The 23,963-nt window shown below is 37.3% G+C and overlaps 2 protein-coding genes across 13 annotated transcripts in view; one reads left to right on the plus strand and one right to left on the minus strand.

The window, feature by feature from the left end:
• R3HDM1 (R3H domain containing 1) overlaps positions 1 to 17,530 on the minus strand; it is a 169,811-nt gene extending 152,281 nt beyond the window's left edge. For 7 of the 11 annotated variants that reach the window (XM_033112141.1, XM_033112146.1, XM_033112144.1 and 4 more), the window contains exon 1: positions 17,365 to 17,515. The gene's annotated coding sequence lies outside the window, so the exon portion shown is untranslated. Of the gene's footprint in view, positions 1 to 17,364 lie in introns of all 11 variants that reach the window. The other 4 variants (XM_033112151.1, XM_033112147.1, XM_033112150.1 and 1 more) reach the window with 1 other exon arrangement.
• Positions 17,531 to 18,404: 874 nt separating this feature from the next.
• Positions 18,405 to 23,963, plus strand: part of ZRANB3 (zinc finger RANBP2-type containing 3) — a 187,547-nt gene continuing 181,988 nt past the window's right edge. Inside the window, exon 1 of one of the 2 annotated variants that reach the window (XM_033111716.1) lies at positions 18,405 to 18,478. Coding sequence is in view for 1 of the 2 variants with exons in the window: in XM_033111717.1 (XP_032967608.1) it covers positions 21,375 to 21,376 (2 nt within the window). In the remaining variant the exon portion in view is untranslated. Of the gene's footprint in view, positions 18,479 to 21,326; positions 21,377 to 23,963 lie in introns of those variants that run through there. The other variant, XM_033111717.1, reaches the window with a different exon arrangement.

A 23,963-nucleotide genomic window follows, 5' to 3' on the forward strand; every position in this document is an offset into this window, starting at 1 on the left:
GATTTGATAATACTAAGAAAAATAAAGTGAGACGTTGACTCTAAAAGACAATTTTAAAATCGATTTCCTGGTAAGTACAACTGAAGTATGAAAGGAAAAAGGTTAACAGCATAAAGAGGCAGAGGTGCCATTATAAATGCTTTAAGAAAAACACAGCCCAAGTAACAACAAGGCAATGAAATCTGTTATCAAGAGGACCTTGCTCAAAAAATCCTTCAGGAGTTCCCTTTGACTCAAAGGACACAATTTGGCATTTAACATCCTCTACAATTTTGCCCAAACTTAAACTTTCTGTGGTTATTGCCCCTCATCCATCCTAGACTGCAGCCCAGCTAGACCACTTACCTTTCGTCCTTTGTACTCACTAGCACTCCTCTCTTTATTTAAAATGTTCTTCCACACATTTCTGTCTGCACATCTATTCTCTAAACTCTAGCTCAAACTCCAATTCTCTGTTTCTTCTACCTGTGGTCTCCACCTGTTTCACGGTCCACTTTCTTCCTCACAACTTTCCCTAACCTCTCCAGTCCAGCCAACTCCTTATTCTTTTGAACTTCTTAACCCTTTATTATTCCATGTCTTTCACCTGGCATGTCATTATTTGCTTATTCTCTCAGTTACATACGTGCAAATGAAAAGTCACTAGCTCTTGAATTTTGGAGAGAAGAGTACCTACTCCACACATATGGTAAGTCTTAATAATAATCCAATGTGAATCATCTTTCTGTGGCTAATTCATGACAGTTTCCTCAAGTTAAATTAATAGGCCATTTCATTTCGCTTCCTATATGCTTACAAGACAAATTAAAATGGTGGACTTGCCACAGTCTCAATCTAAAACAATCAGCATCTCTTCAAAGTTGAATACATGCAGTTTATTGAATGTCAATTACACTTCAATAAAGCTTTTAAAAAGTTCCTTTCCCGATCCAAAGAGTTTTGAAATGAAAGATTATGGTGTCGGTAATCAAATTTAAGACAGTGCTGCTTGGTATTGTAGCCCATAGAAGAACTGGCTCGAGGTTCTGACTAATGGAGACATGAGCCAACAGCTATGCTGGGATACAGATAAATTAGGACCTTTCCAGCCATTTGATCTTTTTTTTTTAAGTGCCATTGCTGCCAAGAGGTAATCAATCAAATAAGCAAGAGTGAACGGCTCAGTACAAGATCCTCCATAAATGATTAGCGTGTATTACTTTATAGAGTCAAATCGTTCACTCTCATACTAAAGACAGTTATACAATTAGAGAAAAAAAAAATCCTTAACATCCAAACGGGCATCTCCAACAGCTCTATAAAAATATAAATATCATACAAGTGCCTGACTTACAAATGTCTGTCTGTACAAATATTATCAAATCCCACTGACCCCCCCAATATAAACCAACAATATCATTCTATCTTCCTTTTAACATGGCCTCAGAAATCTGAAAGTACTTCTTCCACCTCCTTCTTCCCCATTAATTCTTGTTCCACTTCTCAGGTATGAAGAACATCTTCATGAATCTCTCCCCTATTCTCACCAGACTCCAAGGGAAATATTACTGAACTCAACTTGGCTCACTGTCTCTTAATAGACGCCTGTCCTGAGACTACCCTGCTTCCAAAAAATCATTTCACTTTCCTTTCCCACACTCTCCTGCTCCTATGAGTCTGTCCAACATGAAATGTTAAAAAATGTTGTTCTTCTATCATCACTTTAAGGAAATAGATGATGCTAGGCTATCAGGTGAAATTATTTCTCTCCAAATATAACTTGGAACTCACTGTCCCACTAAAACAATAATAATGGTTTTAGGGCATATAGCAACAATAGCATTCTGCTAGAATAATATATTATAAATGTGCTTGACCTTGACATTGCTTAAAACACAGCTCCAAGCCTTTTTCTTGGAGATTCTAATTTAGTAGATAGCAAGTACGTATCTAAATAAGTACTCTAGGTAAACTGTCAGTAGACGGCCATATAATTTATTGTCTAAATCAGGGCATACTTCAGAATGAACAAGAGCACTTTTATATAATAATTATGCCAGGATAATATACGTTAACTGGGACTGTCCAGGGCAAGCTAGTGATACCCTTATTTATCAGGTAAATTTGGAAAACACTGATGAATCAGCATCTCTCCAATTCTCCAATATGACTTAGAGCTAAGCCTTCAATATGTTCATACAAAGTCTGACAATTAAGTTTGTGAATGTGTTGCAATAATATTGCTAACCTTTTTTGGTATCAGATGGATTATTCATGAATTTGTACCAAATGGACAAACAGTTAACCAAGCTTACTATTTGGAAGTGCTGAAAAGGCTGCATGAAAAAGTTAGACAACCTGAACCTTTCACCAACAATTCATGGCTTCTGCATCACAACAATGCACCAGCTCACATGGCACTGTCTGTGAGGGAGTTTTTAGCCAGTAAACAAATAACTGTATGGGAACACCTTCCCTACTCACCTGATCTGGCCCCCAATGACTTCTTTCTTTACCTGAAGATAAAGGAAATACTGAAAGGAAGACATTTTGATGACATTCAGGACATCAATACCACAACAGGTCTGATGGCCATTCCAGAAAAAGTTCCAAAATTGCTTTGAAGGGTGGACTAGGTGTTGGTCTCGGTGCATAGCTTCCCAAGGGGAGTACGTTAAAGGTGACCGTAATGATATTCAGCAATGAGGTATGCAGCACTTTTTCTAGGATGAGTTTGCGAACTTAATTAATTGTCAGACCTCATATACATACAGGCATATCTTGTTTTACTGTGCTTCACTTTACTGAACTTTGTAAATATTGCGTGTTTTTCCTTCAAACAAATTGTTTGTTTGTTTTCTACAAATTGTAAGTCTGTGGCAAATTGTAAGTCCTGCATCGAGCAGGTCCACTGGCACCATTTTTCCAACAGCATTTGCTCACTTTATGTCTCTGTCATATTTTGGTAATTCTTGCAATATTTTAAAATTTTTCTTTATTATTATATTTGTTATGGTGATCGGCGATCTTTGATGTCACTATTGCAATTGTTTTGGGGCACTACAAGCCGCACCCGTGTAAGACAGCGGGCTTAGCTGATCCATGTTGTGTGTGTTCTGACGGCTCCACCGACCAGCCAGCCATTCCCGTCTCTCTCCCTCTCCGTGGGCCTTCCTATTCCCTAAGACACAACAATGTTAACATTGGGTCAATTAATAAACTTACAATGGCCTCTCAGTGCTCAAGTGAAAGAGTTGCATGTCTCTCACTTAAGTCAAAAGCTAGAAAAGATAAAGCTTAGCGAGGAAGGCACGTTGAAAGCTGAGATAGGCTGAAAGTTAGCCGTCTTTTGCCTAACAGCCAAGTTGTGAATGCAAAGGAAAAGTTCTTGAAGGAAATTAAAAATGCTACTCCAGTGAACACACAAATGATAAGAAAGCAAAACAGCCTATTGCTGGTATGAAAAAGTTTTGGTGGTCTGGGTAGAAGACCAACCAGCCACAACAAGCCCTTAATGAAGCCAAAGCCTAACTCAGAGTAAGGTCCTAACTCCTTTCAGTTCTACGAAGGTTGAGAGAAGACAGGAAGCTACAGAAGAAAAGTTTGAAGCTACGGTAGCAGAGGTTGGTTCACAGGTTTAAGGAAAAACAGCTTAGACTTCTCCATAAAATAAAAGTGCAAGGTGAAGCAGCAAATTATCCATAAGATCTACCTAAGATAATTAATAATATACTAAACAACAGGATTTCAATGTACATGAAATACATGTAGCCTTGTATTAGATGAAGATGCCAATACCCGGCTTAAAAGCTTCAAAGGACAGGCTGACTCTCTTGTTAGGGGCTAATGCACCTAGTGACTTTCAGTTGAAGCCAACGGACATTCACCTTTCCGAATTTCCTAAGGGCCTTAAAAACTATGCCACATCTACGCTGCCTGTGCTCTACGAATGGAGCAAAGCGTGGATGATGGCACATTTGTTTACAACATGGTTTACTATATATGTTAAGCCCACTGCTGAGACCTACCGCTCAAGAAAAAAAAGATTCCTTTCAAAATATTACAGCTCATTGACAAGGCACCTGGTCACCCAAGAGCTCTGATGGACATGTATGAAAGTAATGTTTTCATGCCTGCTAACAAAAGATCCATTCTCGGCCTACAGATCAAAGGGTAATTTCGATTTTGAAATCTTATTATTTAAGAAATACACTTGCAAGGTTATAGCTGCCATAGAGAGTGATTTCTCTGATGGATCTGGGCAAAGTAAATTGCAAATCTGGAAAGGATTCACCATTCTAGACGCCATGAAGGACATTTGTGATTCACGGTAAGAGGTCAAAATATCAACATTAGGGGGGTGACAGATGAGGGTAAAAGGGAGCAAACATATGGTGATGGAAGGAGAACTGACTGGGTGGTGAACACACAATGTGATATATAGATGATGTAATACAGAATTGTACACCTGAAATCTATGTAACTTTACTAACCATTGTCACCCCAATAAACTTTAATTAAAAAAAAAAATCAACATTAACAATAGTTTGGAAAAAGTTGATTCCAACCCTTATGGATGACTTTGAGGAAGTCAAGATTTCAGTGGAGGAAGTAACTGCAGATGTGGTGGAAATAGCAAGAGAACTAGAATTAAAAGTGGAGCCTGAAGTTGTGACTGAATTGCTGCAACTTCATGACACAACTTCAATGGATGAGAAGTTGCTTCTTATGGATGAGCAAAGAACGTGGTTCCCGACGTGGAATCTACTTCTGATGAAGATGCTGTGAAGACTGTTGAAATGACAACAAAAGATTGAGAATACTGCAAAAACGTAGTTGATAAAGATTGGCATGGTTTCAGAGGATTGAGTAAAATTTTCAAAGAAAGTTTACTGCGGGTAAAATGCTGTCACACAACATCACATGCTATAGAGAAATCGCTTGTGAAAGAAAGACTCAATTGATGTGGCAAACTTGATTGTTGTCTTATTTTAAGAAATTGCCACAGGCACCCCAACCTTCAGCAACCACCACCCTGATCAGTCAGTCAGCAGCCATCAAAGGCGAGGCATCCACCAGAAAAAGGATTATAACTCACTGATGGCTCAGATGATGGTTAGCACTTTTTAGCAATAAATATTTAAATTAAGGCATGTACACTGTTTTTTTAAGATACAATGCTACTGAACACTTAACAGACTACAGTATAGTGTAAACATCACTTTCTTATGCACTGGGAAAGCAACAAATTTGTGTGCTTTACTGCAATGGTCGCTTCACTGCAGTGGTCGGGAACTGAATTTGCAATATCACCAAGGTACACATGTGCTGTTATTTTTATGGAATATAAAGCCTAAATACTGAATAACTGTAGAGTGCGTAAGAGCTACACAAACAGCATCTAGATTTTAAAGTCTACATACATAAAATCAACACTGCTCAATAATAAGCACATGAAAAGATGTCAATATTTTTAATCATTAGAGAAATGTAGATCGAACCAGAATGAGATACTATTATACAGCCCCTAGGATGACTGTAATAAAAGACAATAACAAGCACTGGTGAGTATACGGAGAGATCGAAACCCTCGTGTTTGCTTCTGGGAATGCAAAACGGCGCAGCTACTTTGGAAAACAGTGTATCAGTTTCTCAAATGGTTCAACACAGAGTTATCTTATGACCCAGTGACTCCTTTCCTAGATATACAACCAGGAGAAATGAAAACATACATCCACACAAAAACTTGTACGAGACTGTTTGTAGTAGTGCTAGTCACAATCACCAAGAAGTAGATGTAACTTAAATGTCCCTCACCTGATGAATTGATAAAATAAATGTGGTATATCCATACAGTGGCACATTATTCAGCCACAAAAAAGTACTGATTTTATGCTACAACATGGATGAACCTTAAAAACTTACGCTTAAGTGAAAGGCAGTCACAAACACAAAAAATGACCTATTGTATGATGTCATGTATATGAAATGTGCAGAAGAGGCAAACCTATAGAGACTGACAGATTGGTGGTTGCCCAGGCCTGGGGAAAGGGAAAATAACATTGCGAATGACGGCTTATAAGTATGGGTTTTTTTTTTCAAGTGATGAAAATACTCTAAAATTAGATTATAGTGACAGATTATAGTGACAGTTGCATAACTTTATGAATATACCAAAACTGAATGAACTGTAAACTTTAAGTGGGTGAATTTTATGTTATGTGAATTAATAAAGCTGTTTAAAATAGAATAAAATATTCAACAGTGGCCAATAAATTTTAGCATGATTTATATGTTAGGTTATACACAAATTCTTGTACAAAACCTGTACTACATTTTGAAATCTTCTTGTAGAAACGTGTAACAGTGCTTGATCAAGAGCGTCTGACCGACCTGTATTCAAACGCCTGCTCGTGAAAGCCAAGTCCGGCTCCTCATTAAATGGGGATCACGCTGCACATCTCAATTCCTGCCTACTCCTCCTTTCATGGTCATGATTTGTAAACATTGCTTTGCTAATTTTGTTGAAAATTTATGCAAATCACTGCTCTTTGGCTTTTGTCATAACATATTTATTGTGATCCTGTAAAGGACATATCTCATCTTCATGGAACTGAGCACTGTACTTCATTTCAGTATGAAATATACTGCATTTCCTCCAGTTTGGCTAACCTTTAGTTCAGAAAGACTATTTCGGATATAAACAAAAATAATCTAGATAACCAAGAAAACTATTCATATAATGATTGTCAAACCATGTTAAAAACAAACTAGCTATTAAAAAAAACTACTTCACAAAACTTACTTCAAAAATATATCCTGAGTGAAAAAATAAATTAAATATTAAAAAAAATCTGTATCAACTGCCCTAAAAGTCCCTCTTAATTAATATATAACCTAAATAAGCACAGTACCTTAGCCATCAGAAAAGTAGCTAGACCAGTAACCAAAATGTCATTTTCAAGCAACTCATATTGTAGAATTCTGCAGCTATGACTGGTCGACTTTGTCTTCGGTGTGAAGAATTTAAGTTTTGAATTACATCAAGTTTTGAATTACATTACTTAAATTACATTTAAGTCATCAAGTTAAAAGAAATGTAGGCATGCTTTCATACTTATTATAGTGTATATTTCCTTACCATTAAATCTCACAATGCTGAAAGCAAAATAGACATAAAACAAACTTTTACTAAACAAACTGAATTGATCTTTTCAGTTATATCATGGACAACTTATGCTAACTTTTCCATTTTGTAACTAGCACACTCGGAGGAGCTCAGTATAGTCATAAATACTAGCACTTGAATCTAGAGGAAAGGTCTTCTAAATAGATAGTAATTAATTTTAAACAACTAGCAATTGTAGAAGAAAGTCTTAAAGAACAAGGTATGGAGTCTGTAACAAATTTGACAAACTATTTGGAAACATTCCCTAACAAACTTGCCTCCATCAAATTCTGGAGGGGGAAAAAAAAGCACATTAATTGACCTGATTATTTCCGTTATCTTCGTATTGTATAAAGCGGGACTTGGATGGAGTCTGGAGACCCATGATAAAGTCCTGGCCCAGGCATAAAATGGTTATGTTAACTGGGGTAAATAATTTAGTCTCTTCGAAGCACAGGATGCCAGATGAGTTGAGAGGAAATGAGGGCAGGACAGAAAATATATGTAAAAGCAATTCAACTAATGGTTACCTGCACCAACTTTTACTTGGTTCTTCTTACTGTATGTTTAGAAGGAAGATGTAAAGACCATGTAATGTAATCCCTGGAACCACGTATACTTAAAAAGACCAGCATTGAGATTCTTACTACTCCTTTTTCATAGCTCCATTCATCCTGTCCTATCTTTAAGAAAAGGTGTCGAAAGTCAGGGAAAGAAGAGGAAGACAAGTAGAACGAGGGGGAAAAAAGAAAAGGAACTGGAAGCTGCAGCCACTTACAATATGGACATTTCGACTCAAATGGATCCCCACTACTGTCATGAGCTTCTGGAAGGTAGACTTACGTCTTTTAGGACAGAAGCAATTTAATTAGTAGCTTTTTCTATGATCTTAGTGTAACTTTCACAAACGACAACATCAATTATCCCTATCTTAGTATCAACATCTCTGTAAGCTTCTCTACAAACACCGAATAAACCAAGAAAAAAAACGACATAAGACTAATAATTGCTTTCTAAAATTAGAGACACTTAGATGCCAATAAAGTACAAGTCCCTATAAGCTGCATTTAACATTTAAGTCAACTCTCTTAATCTGTCACCTATTTTATCACTGGGTCTTCCGTTTTAGTCGTAAGGTAAATGCAACTAAAATCTTGTGCAGCAGCTGTATGCAGTTTTTAGAAAAGCCATAAAGTAATTTCCATGTGCCACAAATAGAGTTTGAACACTAGACTAAATAAATTTACGTTTTTTTTGCTTTAAATTTCAAATCGGCATTCATTAAAATAAAATCAACACTCACAAAAAGCTGTGGAATGTGTACACGGAACATTATACCAGGATAAAATCTTTCGTGTAATGTAGCACGGCAACCAGAAAATTTCATTCTTAATTTATCGTATAGGTTTAACAAAACGTTAGAGCTGGAAAAGACCCTCTGGATCATAAATGTAAGATTCTAAACTTGGGTCTTTAAACTGCCACTCTAAAACTATCACATGTAGAAGTGATCACCTTTACTATAAAAACAAGCAAAATGCCTCAATAAACTGAAAAAGGCATGCCTCCCTGGATCAAGTGTGATTCATACATAAAATTAATGTCAGACTAACATGTTCTTTAAAAGTTTCTACCTCTAAAATTCAATGACTTCCTATGCTGAAATGCTAACTTCTAGGAAAAACAAACTCTTAACTACACCTAATTAATATAAACATCTAATTACCTAAAGTCCTAAATGGACTAGAACAAACAGGTCTACTTTAAAGTTTCAACAAGAATGTTCAAAACTTTAAAAAAGGGGGATGATTTTAAATAATTTTATACTTGCTGTTTATATTACTGAGAAGAATAAGAAATCATAGAAAATGACAGTATTCTCAGCTAAATTATGACTTAATTTTGTATTAACTAAAATTCTAGAAGTGGGAAAAGAATGGAATAAAGAAGAAATAAACAAACGGAGTTTTGTGCAGAATATTTCATGTTAGGAGATAATTAAAACGTAATCTCAAATACTCTTGTGAGTCAAACAGCTTTATTTATAATAACTGAAAACTAGAAATGGAGCACACACAGGTGGCCATCAACAGAACAGAAAAACAAACTGTATATTTTTACAATAAAATATTACTCTGTAATAAAAACGAACTATTCATACATGGAACATGGATAAATTTGAAATACAAGATGAGTGAAACAGGCCTTACACAAAGGAGTACTTATTATATAATTCCACTATATAAATCTTAGCTCAGGAAAATGTAACCTATGGTAGAAAATAATCAGAACTTTTGGCTATTGTTTCTTGGGGTAATGGTCTATATTTTGATAGACATAAGGGTTTATTATAAGGATGTACACAATTTGTCAAAAACACTGTGATTTGTGCATTTTTCTGTATGCATATCTATCTGTAAAACAGTTATTAAATATTGAACTCTAGTTAATTATATGTATGCCAAAGTGTTCAGGAGCAAAGAATACTGACCTTTGTAATTTATTTTGAAATACATCAAAGAAATAAAATAGATACAGGATAAACCAAACAGAGCAAAATGTTAATAATTGTAGAATTGAGTAATCTATCATATGTTGTGTATGCTTGGAAAATTTCAACAGCAGATCTCACAAAAGCAACCCAGATGCCAGAAGACATTAGCAAGATATCCAAGTACAATAGGAAAATGATTCTGAACTTAGTGTTTTATACTATCAATCAGGTATGATGTCAGAATACAGACTTCAGGCATATAAGGTTTCAAAAGGTTTACTTCCTAAGCAACCTCTTGGGAAAGTACTGCAGGCTATTCTCTAGCAAGTGTGAAAACCAAAAAAGAGGAAGGACCTATAGGATCCAGCAAACAGTTTTTTCAAACTAGGAGGGCAGTAAAAGGAAGCCTGAGAGTGAGAAGACACAAGAACCCAAGAGGAAATCCTTGAGGGAAAGAGGCCTCCATGAAAGAGACTGAATAACTTTGAGGATATGTTGAGGTACATTATTGTTTGTCAACCAAAAAAAGAAAGACAATTAGAATCTCCAGAACAAGTAAAAAAAAATCACAGGAAATCCATGCTTTTAATGTGTAATGAAACAATGTAACATGATTTTGATAAATGGATGAAAGGATAAAAAAGAATCCATTTCACTTCTGGTGCTAAGAACATTCTCACTCTATTCAAGAGACTCATGAGTGCTGACAGTATAACAGTAGATAAGGGAATGATAATCAATGACAGATCCACTCTACTGTTTTACTTTTAAGTGTATGCACTGATTTTTGATTTTTAAAAAGCTTTAAAAAGTACACTTTCCAAGAAGTTATTTTAGAAACGTATTAAGTTCTACAGTTTTCTAACCCACTACAAAAAAAAAGTTTACAATCTTTTGAGCACACTGAATAAACATGCAATGTTTTTTTTTACTTCATAAGACACAGAAGTTGGCAAAATTATTCAAGCAAAATCACTTAAATCTGAGCATCTTTTTTTCAAATCAACTTATCAAAATGATCTAAAAATAGGTTTTTAAAATGTCCTCCAAGACATTTCTTTACTGTGCTCGGACCACCTTGAGTAAGACAAAACCTAAAATCACAGATACCCTCGTGATCCAGTTATTTGATTCTGTGACAAGATCTGATATGCTCTGAGACTAAGATCTACTTTCTCAGCCAGCAACAATATGGAATACAACCTGCCAAGCCTAGGAAGGGGGTTACACAGCCAGGGGAATATACCTACTGAGGACACCGATAGGTTACTTACCACCCTTTCCCCCTTTTTAGGACAACTGGTCCAAGCAGGAGAGTGGCGGCCAGGGCAGGTCAAGTCTCCCATTCCTGCCCATACTTGTTTCTACTCTCTGGGAGCAGGAGATGAGGCAGAGGGGACAGGTATACTTGCACTGATGCACCTTTGTGATAACATCTGAATCATATCTGGGACCAGCTGGACCTCCTTTCCCTCTGACTACGTGCGCCCTCTCCACATCAAAAAAACACGTATGTAACCGTTAATCTTAAGACCCTGAAATAAGGAAACGTGATGTAGAGACACCGAGTCCGTCAGGAATGCACCTGTCACTGGAATAGTTCAAGCAAAGGCTAAATTATTATGTCTGATTTCTTTCCCCAAAATAGCTTGCTCAAAAGGCAAAAGCCTTACAGCAACTGAAAAATGAATATAGGTGACTGATATCAGATTCTTTCTAGTTTATATGAAGAAAGGTTGCAAAGTGAAAGGACAGCAGGCTCCAATAAAAGGAGAATGAGAATTGGCATTTAGGGAAAACAAGGCATATAAAATGAAAATGGAATCTGCATCTTGGATATGTCTGATGTTGGGGTGTTTATGTTGTGCTAAGATGCATGTGAACATGACTGAGTAAAAATAAGGCAAATGAACAATATGAAATACATGAGTGTTATTTTGCAGAGAATATTTGTTTAAAGACATTTCTTTTTCAATACCACACAGGAACACACACACATAAATATGGGTTTTTTGTACTTCACTTTCTAATTTTTAAATAATTATAGATTCACAAGAAGTTGCAAAAAACATAGTACAGCGAGCTCCTATGTACTCTTTGCCCAATTTCCCCCAATAACATTATACAAATATAGTTCAATATTAAAACCGACTGACACTGATGTAATCCATAACCTTATTCAGGTTGTACCAATTTTACATGCACTTATTTGTGTTTCTGTGCAATCTTATCACGTGTATTCACGTAACCGCCACCACCACCAACACACAGCGCTGTTCCGTTACCACAAAGGTGGCTCCTGCTGCTGCTTCACCGTCACAAACACTCTGCTCGCCCCACCTCATCCCAATGCCTGGCAACCACTCATCTTTTCCCATCTCTATAATTTGGCCATTTGACAATGTTATATAAACGGAACCACATGGTTGTTTGAGAGCCATTCAAGTTGCTACGTGGATCAATGGTTCATTTTTATTGCTGCATAATATTCTATCGTATTAATACAGCACAATTTAACCATTCACTCATTGAAGGGCATTTGGGTCGTTTCCAGTAAAAAGGTTATTTTTAAACACAGCAATTCTGTAATAAGCAAGCTTCTTTCACAAGAGAACATTTAATATAAGGGCCTTATGGTCATGTAAGTCATGCTTTGCATACATAGAGATTTTTCCCCCCTCTTATGTTAAAACTTTTTTTAAAAAAATATTAAATCCCACAGCTTCCCTTCCCAGTGAGGGTCAAGGCAGCAAGGTAAATCTGCAGTTAGTTAAACTTCTAACTCATACTGTAAGGTGATATTTTATACCAGTTATGGAACTTCTTTCATGTATTAGGTTAGTGAAGTTAATTGCACAACCAGCCCACAAAAGTAATTTATATTCATCATTGATCAAACTAAAGTTGGGCGAAATCAAATTATAGTACTTTAAACTTAGGCAATATTAAATTATTGTCTTTCAAGAAGAAAGGTCAAGAGTAAAAACAAACATAGTTTATTTTCCATACTTAATTTTTTTGGAGAGGAAGTAGTCTTAGGGAGTTGTAGATGAAAACATTAGTCAAGTAGGTTGTAAGAACAATCATTTAAACATGCTATGTGGTCTAATATTCATGAAATAGACTCAAAAATCTCACAATTTGCCTAAAGAAGTGAGTTTACAGGTAGAAATTAAGAAATAAGTTACAAATCTACAATTCAGAAGGAAAAGAGAACAACACAGATCATAAACTGTAGGCTTTTTAAACTTGCAGGAAAAAAAATTAAATTAACAGGCATGTGTGGAGACTAAGGAGGTAAGAAGACACAAAATGTTAAAGGATAAAATCTGGGAATTAAGGAAAAAACAAATGGCTGGAAAATAAGGTAGAGAACTAGCTTTCAGCCAGGATTAACTAACTCATCTCTGATTTCAACCATTAGTTAATGACTAATTGAATTAAATTCTGGAAAAGATACACATGCTCACATCTTATCAGGTACAAGCAAATTTGTTTAGTTACATAATGCATCCTTATTGGGGAAGCAAAGTTAACTTAATAAAATTTTGATTATATGATTTGATTTTTTGCATATGTCTGTTTATTACTAAACATCAGAATTCATAGGGATTAAGTGGAAGATATTTTACTGTTTTAGAAAAAGATTACTATTATACTGAGAAAAAAAGACATACTCCCTTTTCTTTACAATAACTACCTTAATTAAGTTATAAATAATAAATTATCATCACTGTATGCAGGTGTCACTATGAAGTTTTGATTCTGTGGTTTGGAACAGCAAGAACTATTTGAAAAGTTCACTGCCATTTGTAACCTCTTTTAACACACAGATGCCAACATTATTTACAATAGATCGTGAAAGTGTTAACAGTGAAATTTTCTAATTAAAATAGCAATAATATATTACAAACCCAGCAAGTCTTAAGTGTTTATTATTGTGGCTATTATCAATAAATCAACAAACAAGTGGTGAGGATGCAAAGAAAAGGGGAGTCCTCATGCACTGCTGGTGGGATTGCAAACTGGTGCAGCCACTCTGGAAAACAACATGGAAGTTCCTCAAAAGATTAAAAATAGAACTACCTCATGAACCAGCAATTCCACTTCTGAGTATTTATCTGAAGAAATTCAAAAGACTACTTCGAAAAGATATATGCATCCCTATGTTCTTCGTAGTATTATTTACAATAGCCAAGATATTGGCAACCTAAGTGCCCATCGAATAGATGACTGGATAAAGAATATGTGGTACCTATATACAATGGAATATTATTCAACTATAAAAAAGAATGAAATCTTACCATTTGTGACAACATGGATAGATCTAGGGGATATTATGCTAAGTGAAATAAGTCAGAAGAGAAAGAGAAATACCGTATGATTTCACTTACATGTTCACTAAAGAACAAAATAAATGAACAAAACAGAAACAGAGTCATAGATACAGAGAACAAACTGATCCCTGCCAGATGGGCGGGATGTGGGGGGGGGGGGGGCTGGGTGAAAAAGGTGAAGGGGTTAAGAAGTACAAAGTGATAAGTGATAGTTATAAAATAGTCACAGGGACAGCACAAAGAATATAGCCAATAATATTGTAATAACTACGTATGGTGGCAGGTGGGACTAGTTGTACCAGGGGGATCACTTTGTAAATTATATAAATGTCTAACCACTATGCTGTACACCTGAAAGTAATATAATATTGAATGTCAACTGTCAATTGAAAAATAAAAAATATTTTAAAAAAGTGTTTATTACTGTAACGTTTTCAAGAATGGAAAAAATAGGTGTTATCAACCCTCAGCTTGAGGAAATAAAATTTAACATGAACTCAAATGGGTATAATTAGATATTTTAAAGTACCACGACAAGAAAATCGCTTTTATTACTTGGCAAGAAGGCATGGCAATGCGTATGTTCTGCATAGTATTTGAAAAAGCTTATTTCAATTTTATAACATTTTCTACTGCTGCTGCCATGTAAGGCTCCTTGAAGGAGCATCCAATTGTACTGGGTTTAGTAAGTTGGGAAGTCTGCCATAACATTATGTACCTCAGCTCACTATTTAGCATAAGGTGCAGCTGCCTTGAACCCTGGCCAGGCATTACTGTCAGAAGACTTCATAATAGAACTGTTTTCATGCTAACTTTAAATTGGCCTAACTGCACACACTCCAAGGACACTATTACGTGTGAAGACACAGTACACTTTCACAAGTGCCTAGGAGGAGAAAAGAACAATGTGTCTGGCATGTTGACTCACAGAAAAGAAACACACAAGTATTGATAAATAATGAAAATTAAAAACCAACAAAACTGTAGTCAGCCTATGGCCATAACGAATTCAAATTACTTTCTTAATCTTAACGCTGTATTAAAGGAATTCAGCTGTTGCTTGCTGGTAGCCTGGTAGCACAATGAACATGGGTAGTAATTATATAAACTAGATCTTGAAACATATTAAATTTAAAAGATATTACAATAACTTATCACTACAATAATTTGCCACTTTTATTCCAAGTAATCCATTTGAAATATATTCCACAAACACTTGCATTTTAATGCCAAAAACAAAAAAAGTCTTCTATAAAATAAGCAACTTGTATATACCCAGTTACCAATTTCCCATATAACTTTCACTCTAAAAATGGCTAGCTGCAAACTGCACTTACTTTGTCACTATATACAAGTAAATAAAAACCCCCACAGTACTCCTCACTAATGGAACATGTGCTGAGGTTGCAACACCTGTGCATGTGAATAAAAAACTTACTCTCTTAATATGCATGAAATATTTAATCATAATATATATAATCTTAACATGCATAGTTAATATTTAATCATACATACTGTGTTAGGCACAATGCTAGGGGCTTTACATACTTCATCTCTAAGCTTCACAACTCCATGAGTTAAGCGTTATCATCCCCATTTTACAGATGAGGAAACTGAACTGAAACTCATAGTGGGGTCCTACAGCTAACAAGAGAACGTAGGAACCTCCTATATTTCTAGCAGCGCTTTCTGTATATAAAGCACATGAGATCTGACAGCATCAATTATATAATTTATCAATTAACCAACAAGTTTTAGAAAATGCTATGCTGAGTGATATATGCTATGGATACTCTGTGGGGAGCTGAGGGGCCTTACCTTTCAGGGTTATGCATTCCATTTTAAGAATTACAACACACCAAGTTTCTTCCAGGTCCTGAATCGATGGATCTATGCCAATTCTGTATCTAGGTGTGTTATTTATGGAATATGGAAGATCATTAAGCCAGTATAGTCTCATCAGACCCTGAAGAAAGGGTCTAACATTCGGCAAAACCCAATGACTTCTTCAGAACACAAGTTCTGATTCTGGTAACAAGCCTCAGAAGTGGGCCTAGAATTTTATCTGATTACAGGCATGTCTACTATAAATTACAGAATCTATTATTTAAGGACATAGTCACCTCGCCAAAACAGCAAGGAGTGAAAAAATGAGGGCTCAGTATGTGAGGAATAAGCATTTGCTTTTAAATATGGCCAAATTTTGTTAAGGTGTGTCCAGTTACTCTAGTCATACTGGTATCCTACCATATTAAATATTACATAGATAGACCTTACTGTTTCAAATATAAAAAGGTGGGCTTTCAGTTGACTTTTATCATCTTTTCATTACTTGAAAGTTCTTGTAATCAATGACATTTAAGCTAAAAACAAAGGCTTTCTTCAGAATTATAATCAGGCAAACTGTAATCTGGGAGATACATATACACATTTTTTTTTCCTGGAAAATCTTATTAGAATAATCATCTGCTATTTACTAAGCCTTACTGTTTTAGAAAGCATTTCACCTTTTACTTAGTTGACTTGCTGTCCCAGGACAATTATACGCGGGGCATGCTACCCTCAAAAATGGAAGTTTCTACATAAAAAAAGCTAGCTCAAACAACAGATGCACTCTCCTCTGCACCTTGCAACAACAAAAAAGAGAACAACGACAAGAAACTTCAAATACACAAGGGCTTTGGAGGGCAGCCTAAGACTCAACCATAAAGTGTGTAAATCTGATTCCCGGAGTCCGTGGCACTGACAGTCATTCAACTTTCTTTTAAAATTTCCCATTGTGTTTTTCTGGTACACAGGCAAGATGTACCTACATTTCACCAACCGACGGAACGCCTTATTTCCTTTCTAAAAATTCTCCCGGTGCAAGGCCGGGGACCACGGTCGTGGGGTGGCCGGGGAGTTCGAGGCAGCGGCGCCAGCCACCCTAGAGAGCACAACCACGCACCGCACCCGTCCCTGGCAGGCCTGCTGTGGCTGGTTCCCGAGTCCCTGGGGCTGCAAGGGCAGCAGCAGCCATGGCAGGGACTCGGGAACCTTTCCCCTGCCTCCTCCGCTAGGCCTCCAGGGGTTTGCTTTTCACATGGCCCCCGTGTGGGGGCGGTGGGCACAAGGTAGGGGATGCAGCTGCAGCCGCAGCGACGGGCCAGGAGAGCCGGACTCCCTCGGAACCCGACCTCCCCACGGGCTGGCAGTAGCAGGAGAACCTCGGCGGGGCCCTGGCTGGAGCGCCGACGGCTCGGAGGAGAAGGCCACCTTCTCACACACCACATCTCTCCCCTGCCTGCCTCCTTCTCCGTTAGCGCTACCGGTTGGAGGGCGGGGGAGGGGAGCGAGGCGCGTTATTCCCGGGGAGCTGGAGAGGGGGAGGGGAGGGCATCTCTTACCCGCGTTACTGAGGAGGAGGAGGAGGCGGCTGGAGTGCGGCGCAGCGGGGCGACGGCGGGGCTGGGTGGGTGCAAGTACGAGTCTTACGAAAGGGAATTAACCCCATCACCAGCCCGGACACCGGCTCCAGCGGCGGCCGGGGCTGGCAGAATCCCGCCCCTTCCCACCACGCACTAGCCCCACCTTTTCGTTCTCTTTGAGGGGCAGTCGACAAATCATAGGCTGTACGTTCTCGGAGTGACATGAGGATCATCCAATCACACCTGGACATACTGCCTTCTCTCCACCCCTTTATCTCCTCTCGGGCCGCGGGAGAGCCATGCCAAGTCTTCCTCCACCCTCAAGGGAAAAAGAACCAATCGGTGGTTAGTAACCGCCCTTGAAGGACGCAAAGGGCAACCAATGGGAAAACTAAGAGGACAGCCATTTTGCCCACTTGTAAAAGAGCCACCTTTTCCCACGAGTTGGAGCCTAAGGTAGGGGAGTTCTGGGAGTTTTTACTGAATTGGAGATATTAGAAAGACAACCATATTTCTTCAAGGAATATTTGTAATGCTTTGTAGGAATAAAAGAAAATTTTCATCCTTCATGTGCTGGGAAGTCAGGAATGCTGTTTAAAAACGTGGCTCCTCCCCTTAGCGGTAACGGGTTCTAAGCCCAACACCTGGTTTCTCCAGCCTCAGTGGGGTGGAAGGCGGGGTGATTGCCCTCTTTGGACGGGGGCGGACTACATTTCCCAGCGTGCTTTGCCCCTGTCCATATCCTTTCCTCCGTTTACTCCCTGCGGTTCCTGACGGTAATTGTAGTTCCTCAGAGGTACCCATGCTGCCCCGCTGGCCAATGAAAAGGGACAAACTTTTGAATGATTTGGAGTTCAGGGTGGAGAACTAGTTGTTACGAGGCTGTGGTGAATTCTTTTCGCCACCCTAACAGAAGAGATAAGGATAGAAGAGGAAGGTGATCAGAGAAGAGTTTTCTCAGAACGTAAGGGTTTTGTAATCCTGGTATTTGAACTCTTACTTTCGGTGTGTGTCTCTTAAGTCACTTCCGCTTTGGGGCGGACACCAGCCAAACCTGTGGCGGGAGTTGGAGATTCTTCAGCGAATACACCAGGTGTGGCCGTCTGGGAGTGGCGTGGGGGGCAAGTCTGTATTTTCTTGCGTGAGAGATAGGTAGTTGAACGGAATGTAATTGCATTTTAGGAAAGAGTGAAATGGGATGGGGTGGTTCCCAAGTCCATAATGCCGTTCTCCACCCCAAGTCTTCAATCCCAGAGTCTAATTTTTTTCTTGTGTTTTGACTTGCTCACTATTAGATTGCACCCACGTATTTGTAGAGGGTGCCTCTAATACCTTTACCCCTGTCGGTGCGTGAAGCATGGCTTCATGTCGTCACTGACTGTATACAACGGGCTCTCAAGTTCTGAGCTAATTCCTCCCACTTTTACAGACTTATAAAGGCTGGTTCCTAAGAGAAAAGCTACAGAAGGGCTCAGGTTTAATAATCAAGAATGGTGCCTTTCCCAGTCGACGACAGGTGCCAGCTATAATACACCGATGAATAAAGATCTCATTGAAATACTTAGGAGCCCATAGTCAAATACGTTTAGCCCAGTAGGCCCGGGTTCATGCCCCCGTCGGATGCAAAGTTGAGTGTATCTTTGCTGTTGGACGTTCCCTTTGAGGTGCCTTGGGAAACTCATTGAATAAAGGAGACGCAGGAGGAGTTATCAGAAAAGGTCTTTCTCCCTCAAGCCTAATGGCTTTCATTCTTAAACTTTTTCCCATCATTTGACTGAGACTTTTTCAGATAAATTCTATTTCAGTTTTTCCTATGGTGTCACTGAGACTTTTATAAATCATCTTGTAAATGTTTATTGAGCACTCACACTACATTGGGCACTATACCAGACTTTGGGGATACAGCAGTGCTAAAAAGACAGGCTCCTTGTCCAATATCAATGAGGAAGACAGGCCAAACAAAAATTAATGGCAACATTACTCGTTCTTTTAATCTGTCTCTAAATTAAGTCATTAGTCATGTTTTGTGTGTTTATTCCATCACCTCTTTCCATTCTACCTGTGAATTAGAAAGAGTGTATTTTCCCTTTTCATCAACATTATTTTTTTTACTGAAGCACTGATAAGTCTGTCCAATACTCATGAGTGGTGTTTTTGCACCAACTAGATGATACATTTTATATTCTAGTCCGGTTACATATGGGAATGTAACCGTACCTTTCAGCCAACAGTGTTGTGTGTCCGCCAAACAAAGAGTTGTCTCTTGTTCTTTAATTCAATTGAAGTTTTCTGTATAATTTAGCGGTATAGTCTTCTGTAGATACTTAGTTTTTTGTTGTTGTGAGCTTCTTCTAGTGTAAATCAATAAATAGTAATGATGGCCATCATTTTATTGAGTGTTTCGTCTGAGCCAGAAATGATGTGTTAGTGCTTTAAGTACATATTTTCTGTAATGTTCTGCAAGTATTGTTTCTTGATATTTTATGGTTAAAGAAAGTGGGGCTCAATGAAGTTCAGTAAGACTTTAAGGCCTCGATCAGTAAATTTTGGAGCTGAGATTCATATCCAAATATGTCTCATTCCATTCCTGCTTTTCAACTATTTATTAATCTCCCAAGATATGCCAGACATAGAGTGAAAGAGAAATGTAAAATTTCATCCCAGTATTCTGGAACCAAAGGTGGCAGTCACTTCCTTTTTTGAGCTATCCTTTGCCATAGATATAATACCTATTCTTTGTATTTGAAAACAGGAAAATATAAAAAATGAAAATAAATGTCATCTGTCATCCTATTACCCAGAGATACCACTACCGTATTTCCCTGAAACTAAGACCTAGCCGGACAATCAGCTCTAATGCGTCTTTTGGAGCAAAAATTAATATAAGACCCAGTATTATATTATATTATTCTGGGTCTTATAGTAAAATAAGACCGGGTCTCATTAATTTTTGCTCCAAAAAACGCATTAGAGCTGATTGTCCAGCTAGGTCTTATTTTTGAGGAAACACAGTATTAAATTTTAGTGAATATCCTTACAGTGTCTCTCTCTTAAAGGTACAGACATGTATCAATGGTATCATACTACTTTGCTCTTTTGTAAACCTTTTAAACTCAACAATAGGCTGTGGATATGACTGAGTAAATATCTGTTATCATTTTTTATGGCTATCTGGTATTTCATTGTATGCCTCTAACATTCAGTTCCTAAATTTGCTGTCTTAACCGTTTTTAAGTGAATACGAGGTCAGATAATTAAGTTTGCGAACTCATCCTAGAAAAAGTGCTAGGTACCTCATTGCTGAATATCATCACTACGGTCACCTTTGACGTACTCCCCTTGGGAAGCTATGCACAGATGCTAGCACCTAGTCCACCCTTCAAAGCAATTTTGGAACTCTTTTCTGGAATGGCCATCAGAGCTGTTGTCGTATTACCTTTGATGTCCTGAATGTCATCAGAATGTCTTCCTTTCATTATTTCCTTCCTCTTCAGGTAAAGAAAGATGTCATTGGGGGCCAGATCAGGTGAGTAGGGAGGATGTTCCAGTAGTTATTTGTTTACTGGCTAAAAACTCCCTCACAGACAGCGCTGTGTGAGCTGGTGTATTGTCATGATGCAAGAGCTGTGAATTGTTGGCGAAAAGTTCAGGTCGTCTAACTTTTTCACGCAGCCTTTTCAGCACGTCCAAATAGTAAACTTGGTTAACTGTTTGTCCAGTTGGTACAAATTCATAATAAATAACCCCTCTGATATCAAAAAAGGTTAGCAACATTGTCTCAACAAGTTCGCGAACTTAATTGTCACCCCTGGTACTACAGTTGTGTTAAGTATATGCACTTTGTCGTGCAACAGATTTCTGGAACTTTTTCATCTTGCAAAACTGAAACTGTACATATTGAACAACAACTCCCCTTTTACCCTCCCGCAGCTCCTGGCAATCACCATTCTACTTTCTATTTCTAAGAGTTTGACTATTTTAGATGCCTCATGTAAGTAGAATCATGCAGTATTATTTGTCCTTTTGTGAGGGGCTTATTTCAGTTAGCAGCATGTCCTCAAGGTTCATCCATGTTGGAGCATATGACAGAATTTCCTTCTTTTTTTAATGCTGAATAATATTCCATTGTATGTATATGTATAAGTGTTCCATTTTATTTATCCATTCATCTGTCAATGGACGTTTAGATTACTTCCTCCTTTTGGCTGTTGTGAATAATGCTGCAGTGAGCTGGGTGTGTAAACATCTATTCAAGATCCTGTTTTCAGTTCTTTCGGATATATACCCACATTTGGGTTGCTGGATCAATTAGTAACTTTTAAGAGCAATAGTGCTGTGAGCTCCATATTTGTATGCTTGTCTGATTATCCCTTAAATCTAACTTTTTAGAAATAGGATTATTTAGTCACAAATACTCTGTGATTCCTAAATTGCTCTTTAGAAAGGTTGTGCCCATTTTCTTTCCTACTTACAGTGTTTGAGAGCACCCATTTCCCATCTTTTATTCTATTCAATCTGATAGAAAGTGATCCCTCGTTAACTTAATTTGTAGTTAAATTCTGTTGATGTTAAGCGTCTTTTATATCCATGTCACCTATTGTTTAATTTCTTTTGAGTAGCCTGTTGCTACCTATCATAGTCTCTTAATACTTTTAAAGGAATTACTTCTTAGGTTTTTTAACTCTTTGTCACGTAGTTTGAAAGTCTGTACTCCCATTTTGCTTTTTAATGATGTTTTTCCATGACATAGCTTAAATTATTTTAGTGTTGGAATCTTTTTATAGTTTCTAGTTTATTTGTGATGCTTAGAAAAGCATTTGTGATGCTTAGAAATTAGATTATAAAAATAACATGTATATATAAATTTTTATGTGTTTTTACATTTAATTTACAATTTATGTATACGTTGTTTTGTTTGGACTCTGTTATCTTTTATTGTTCTGTCTTTTCTTTAACGTATACCATACCCATTATCTTAATTTCTGTAACTTTATGTTTTGATATCTAGTAGGTAAAGTGTGCTTCCACTCTTTTTTAGACATTTTCTTGTCATTCATACATTCTTTTGTATTATTAGATGGATTTTGGTGTCATTTTGTCAAATTAAAAATAAATCTCTGTACTTTTATGTTTTAACAAAATACAAGTTTGACATTTATATAGATACTGAATACCAAAAGAAAGGAAAGTATTTCAATTTATATTAACAATACAAAATTTTTCATGTTGGTATAGTCAAGGCTCAATGGGGCATTCTGTGTTCTGTAAAACGTTTTTATTACAGAACTGGATCTAAATGGTTACAGTTTAATAGCACATCTGATTTTTTAAATTGTATAATCACTTTCTGTACAAGACTTCCATTTCATAGGTGGCTTTCTGTAGCAGCCGATAACTTCTGAATGCTTATCTCTAGTTGGTAAACTATTTATCCCACTATACCTCATAGCCTTTCCCCAGTATTTCAAATTCAATATGTCCCCAAAATCTGTTCCTCTTTCACTTATTCTGTCTCATTTGTTATTTGGTCAGGAAATACTTATCGAGCTTCTACTAAGAGACGTACTGGTTAATGGCTAAGAGAATAGGCTCTAGGCTCCCGAGGTTTGATTCTCAGTTCTGCCACATACTCCTCCTCGGTTGACCTTGGGTAGATTAGTTCGCCATCTGTGCCTTAGTCTCCTTATCTGTAAAGTAGAGATAATGAAATACCTGTGTCACAGGAGCATTGAATGGCTTCATATATGTAAAACACATAGAGTAGTTTCTGGCACATAGTAAGTATGTGTTGTTTTTTGTTAATATTGTTTCTATTGACCTGGCTGGTGCTAGAATGCTAAAGGAAAACAGTGATGAACAAGACAGTTTATGGTCTTTGAGCTTATAAAGGCATTCTAATGAGGGAGAGATAAATTCAAGTAAGCAGATAAAAATAATTACCAATTACAGTAAGTGCTTTAGGGAAACCAACTAATATTAAGGAACACATGGGGGAGTCCAGTTGGGAGCTATTGCAGTATTCCAGTTGAGCAGTGAGAGCTTGGGATAGGTGATGGCAATGCAATTGGAAAGAAATGGACTTTTGAGATATATTTTAGGAATAATTAATGATTAATAATAAGGGGATTTAGTTTGGTGGTTAAGGGAGAAAGAGAAAAAAAGAATGAACCCCAGTTGCTGGTTTGAGTAACTTGCATGATTGTACTATTTCTGAGAGAGTAGGGAGCATACAAATTTGGAAGAAAAATCAACACATTGGTTTTGGACATTTAGACTAGAAACATCTATGAAATATGCAAAATGTCAGGTAGGTAATTAGATGTAGGAATCTGAAGCTAAGAGATTGTAAATTGTATTATCTGGACTATTTGTGATATTACCTGGACAGCCTCCTAAAAGGTTGCCCTGCCCTTGCATCCATTATTCCAAATTTGACAACGTAATCTTTGTAAAATAGTGACCTGATTAAACTCTAGGAAAAGTTCCCAGTTTCTTACAAAATAAAGTCCCAACTCTTTTAATATGGCATATGAGAACCTCCCTGACATGGCCTGTTTTTTATTTCTTTGCCACTTTTC

Source organism: Rhinolophus ferrumequinum, chromosome 8 (assembly GCF_004115265.2).
Source record: "Rhinolophus ferrumequinum isolate MPI-CBG mRhiFer1 chromosome 8, mRhiFer1_v1.p, whole genome shotgun sequence".
Taxonomy (NCBI): Eukaryota; Metazoa; Chordata; class Mammalia; order Chiroptera; family Rhinolophidae; genus Rhinolophus; species Rhinolophus ferrumequinum.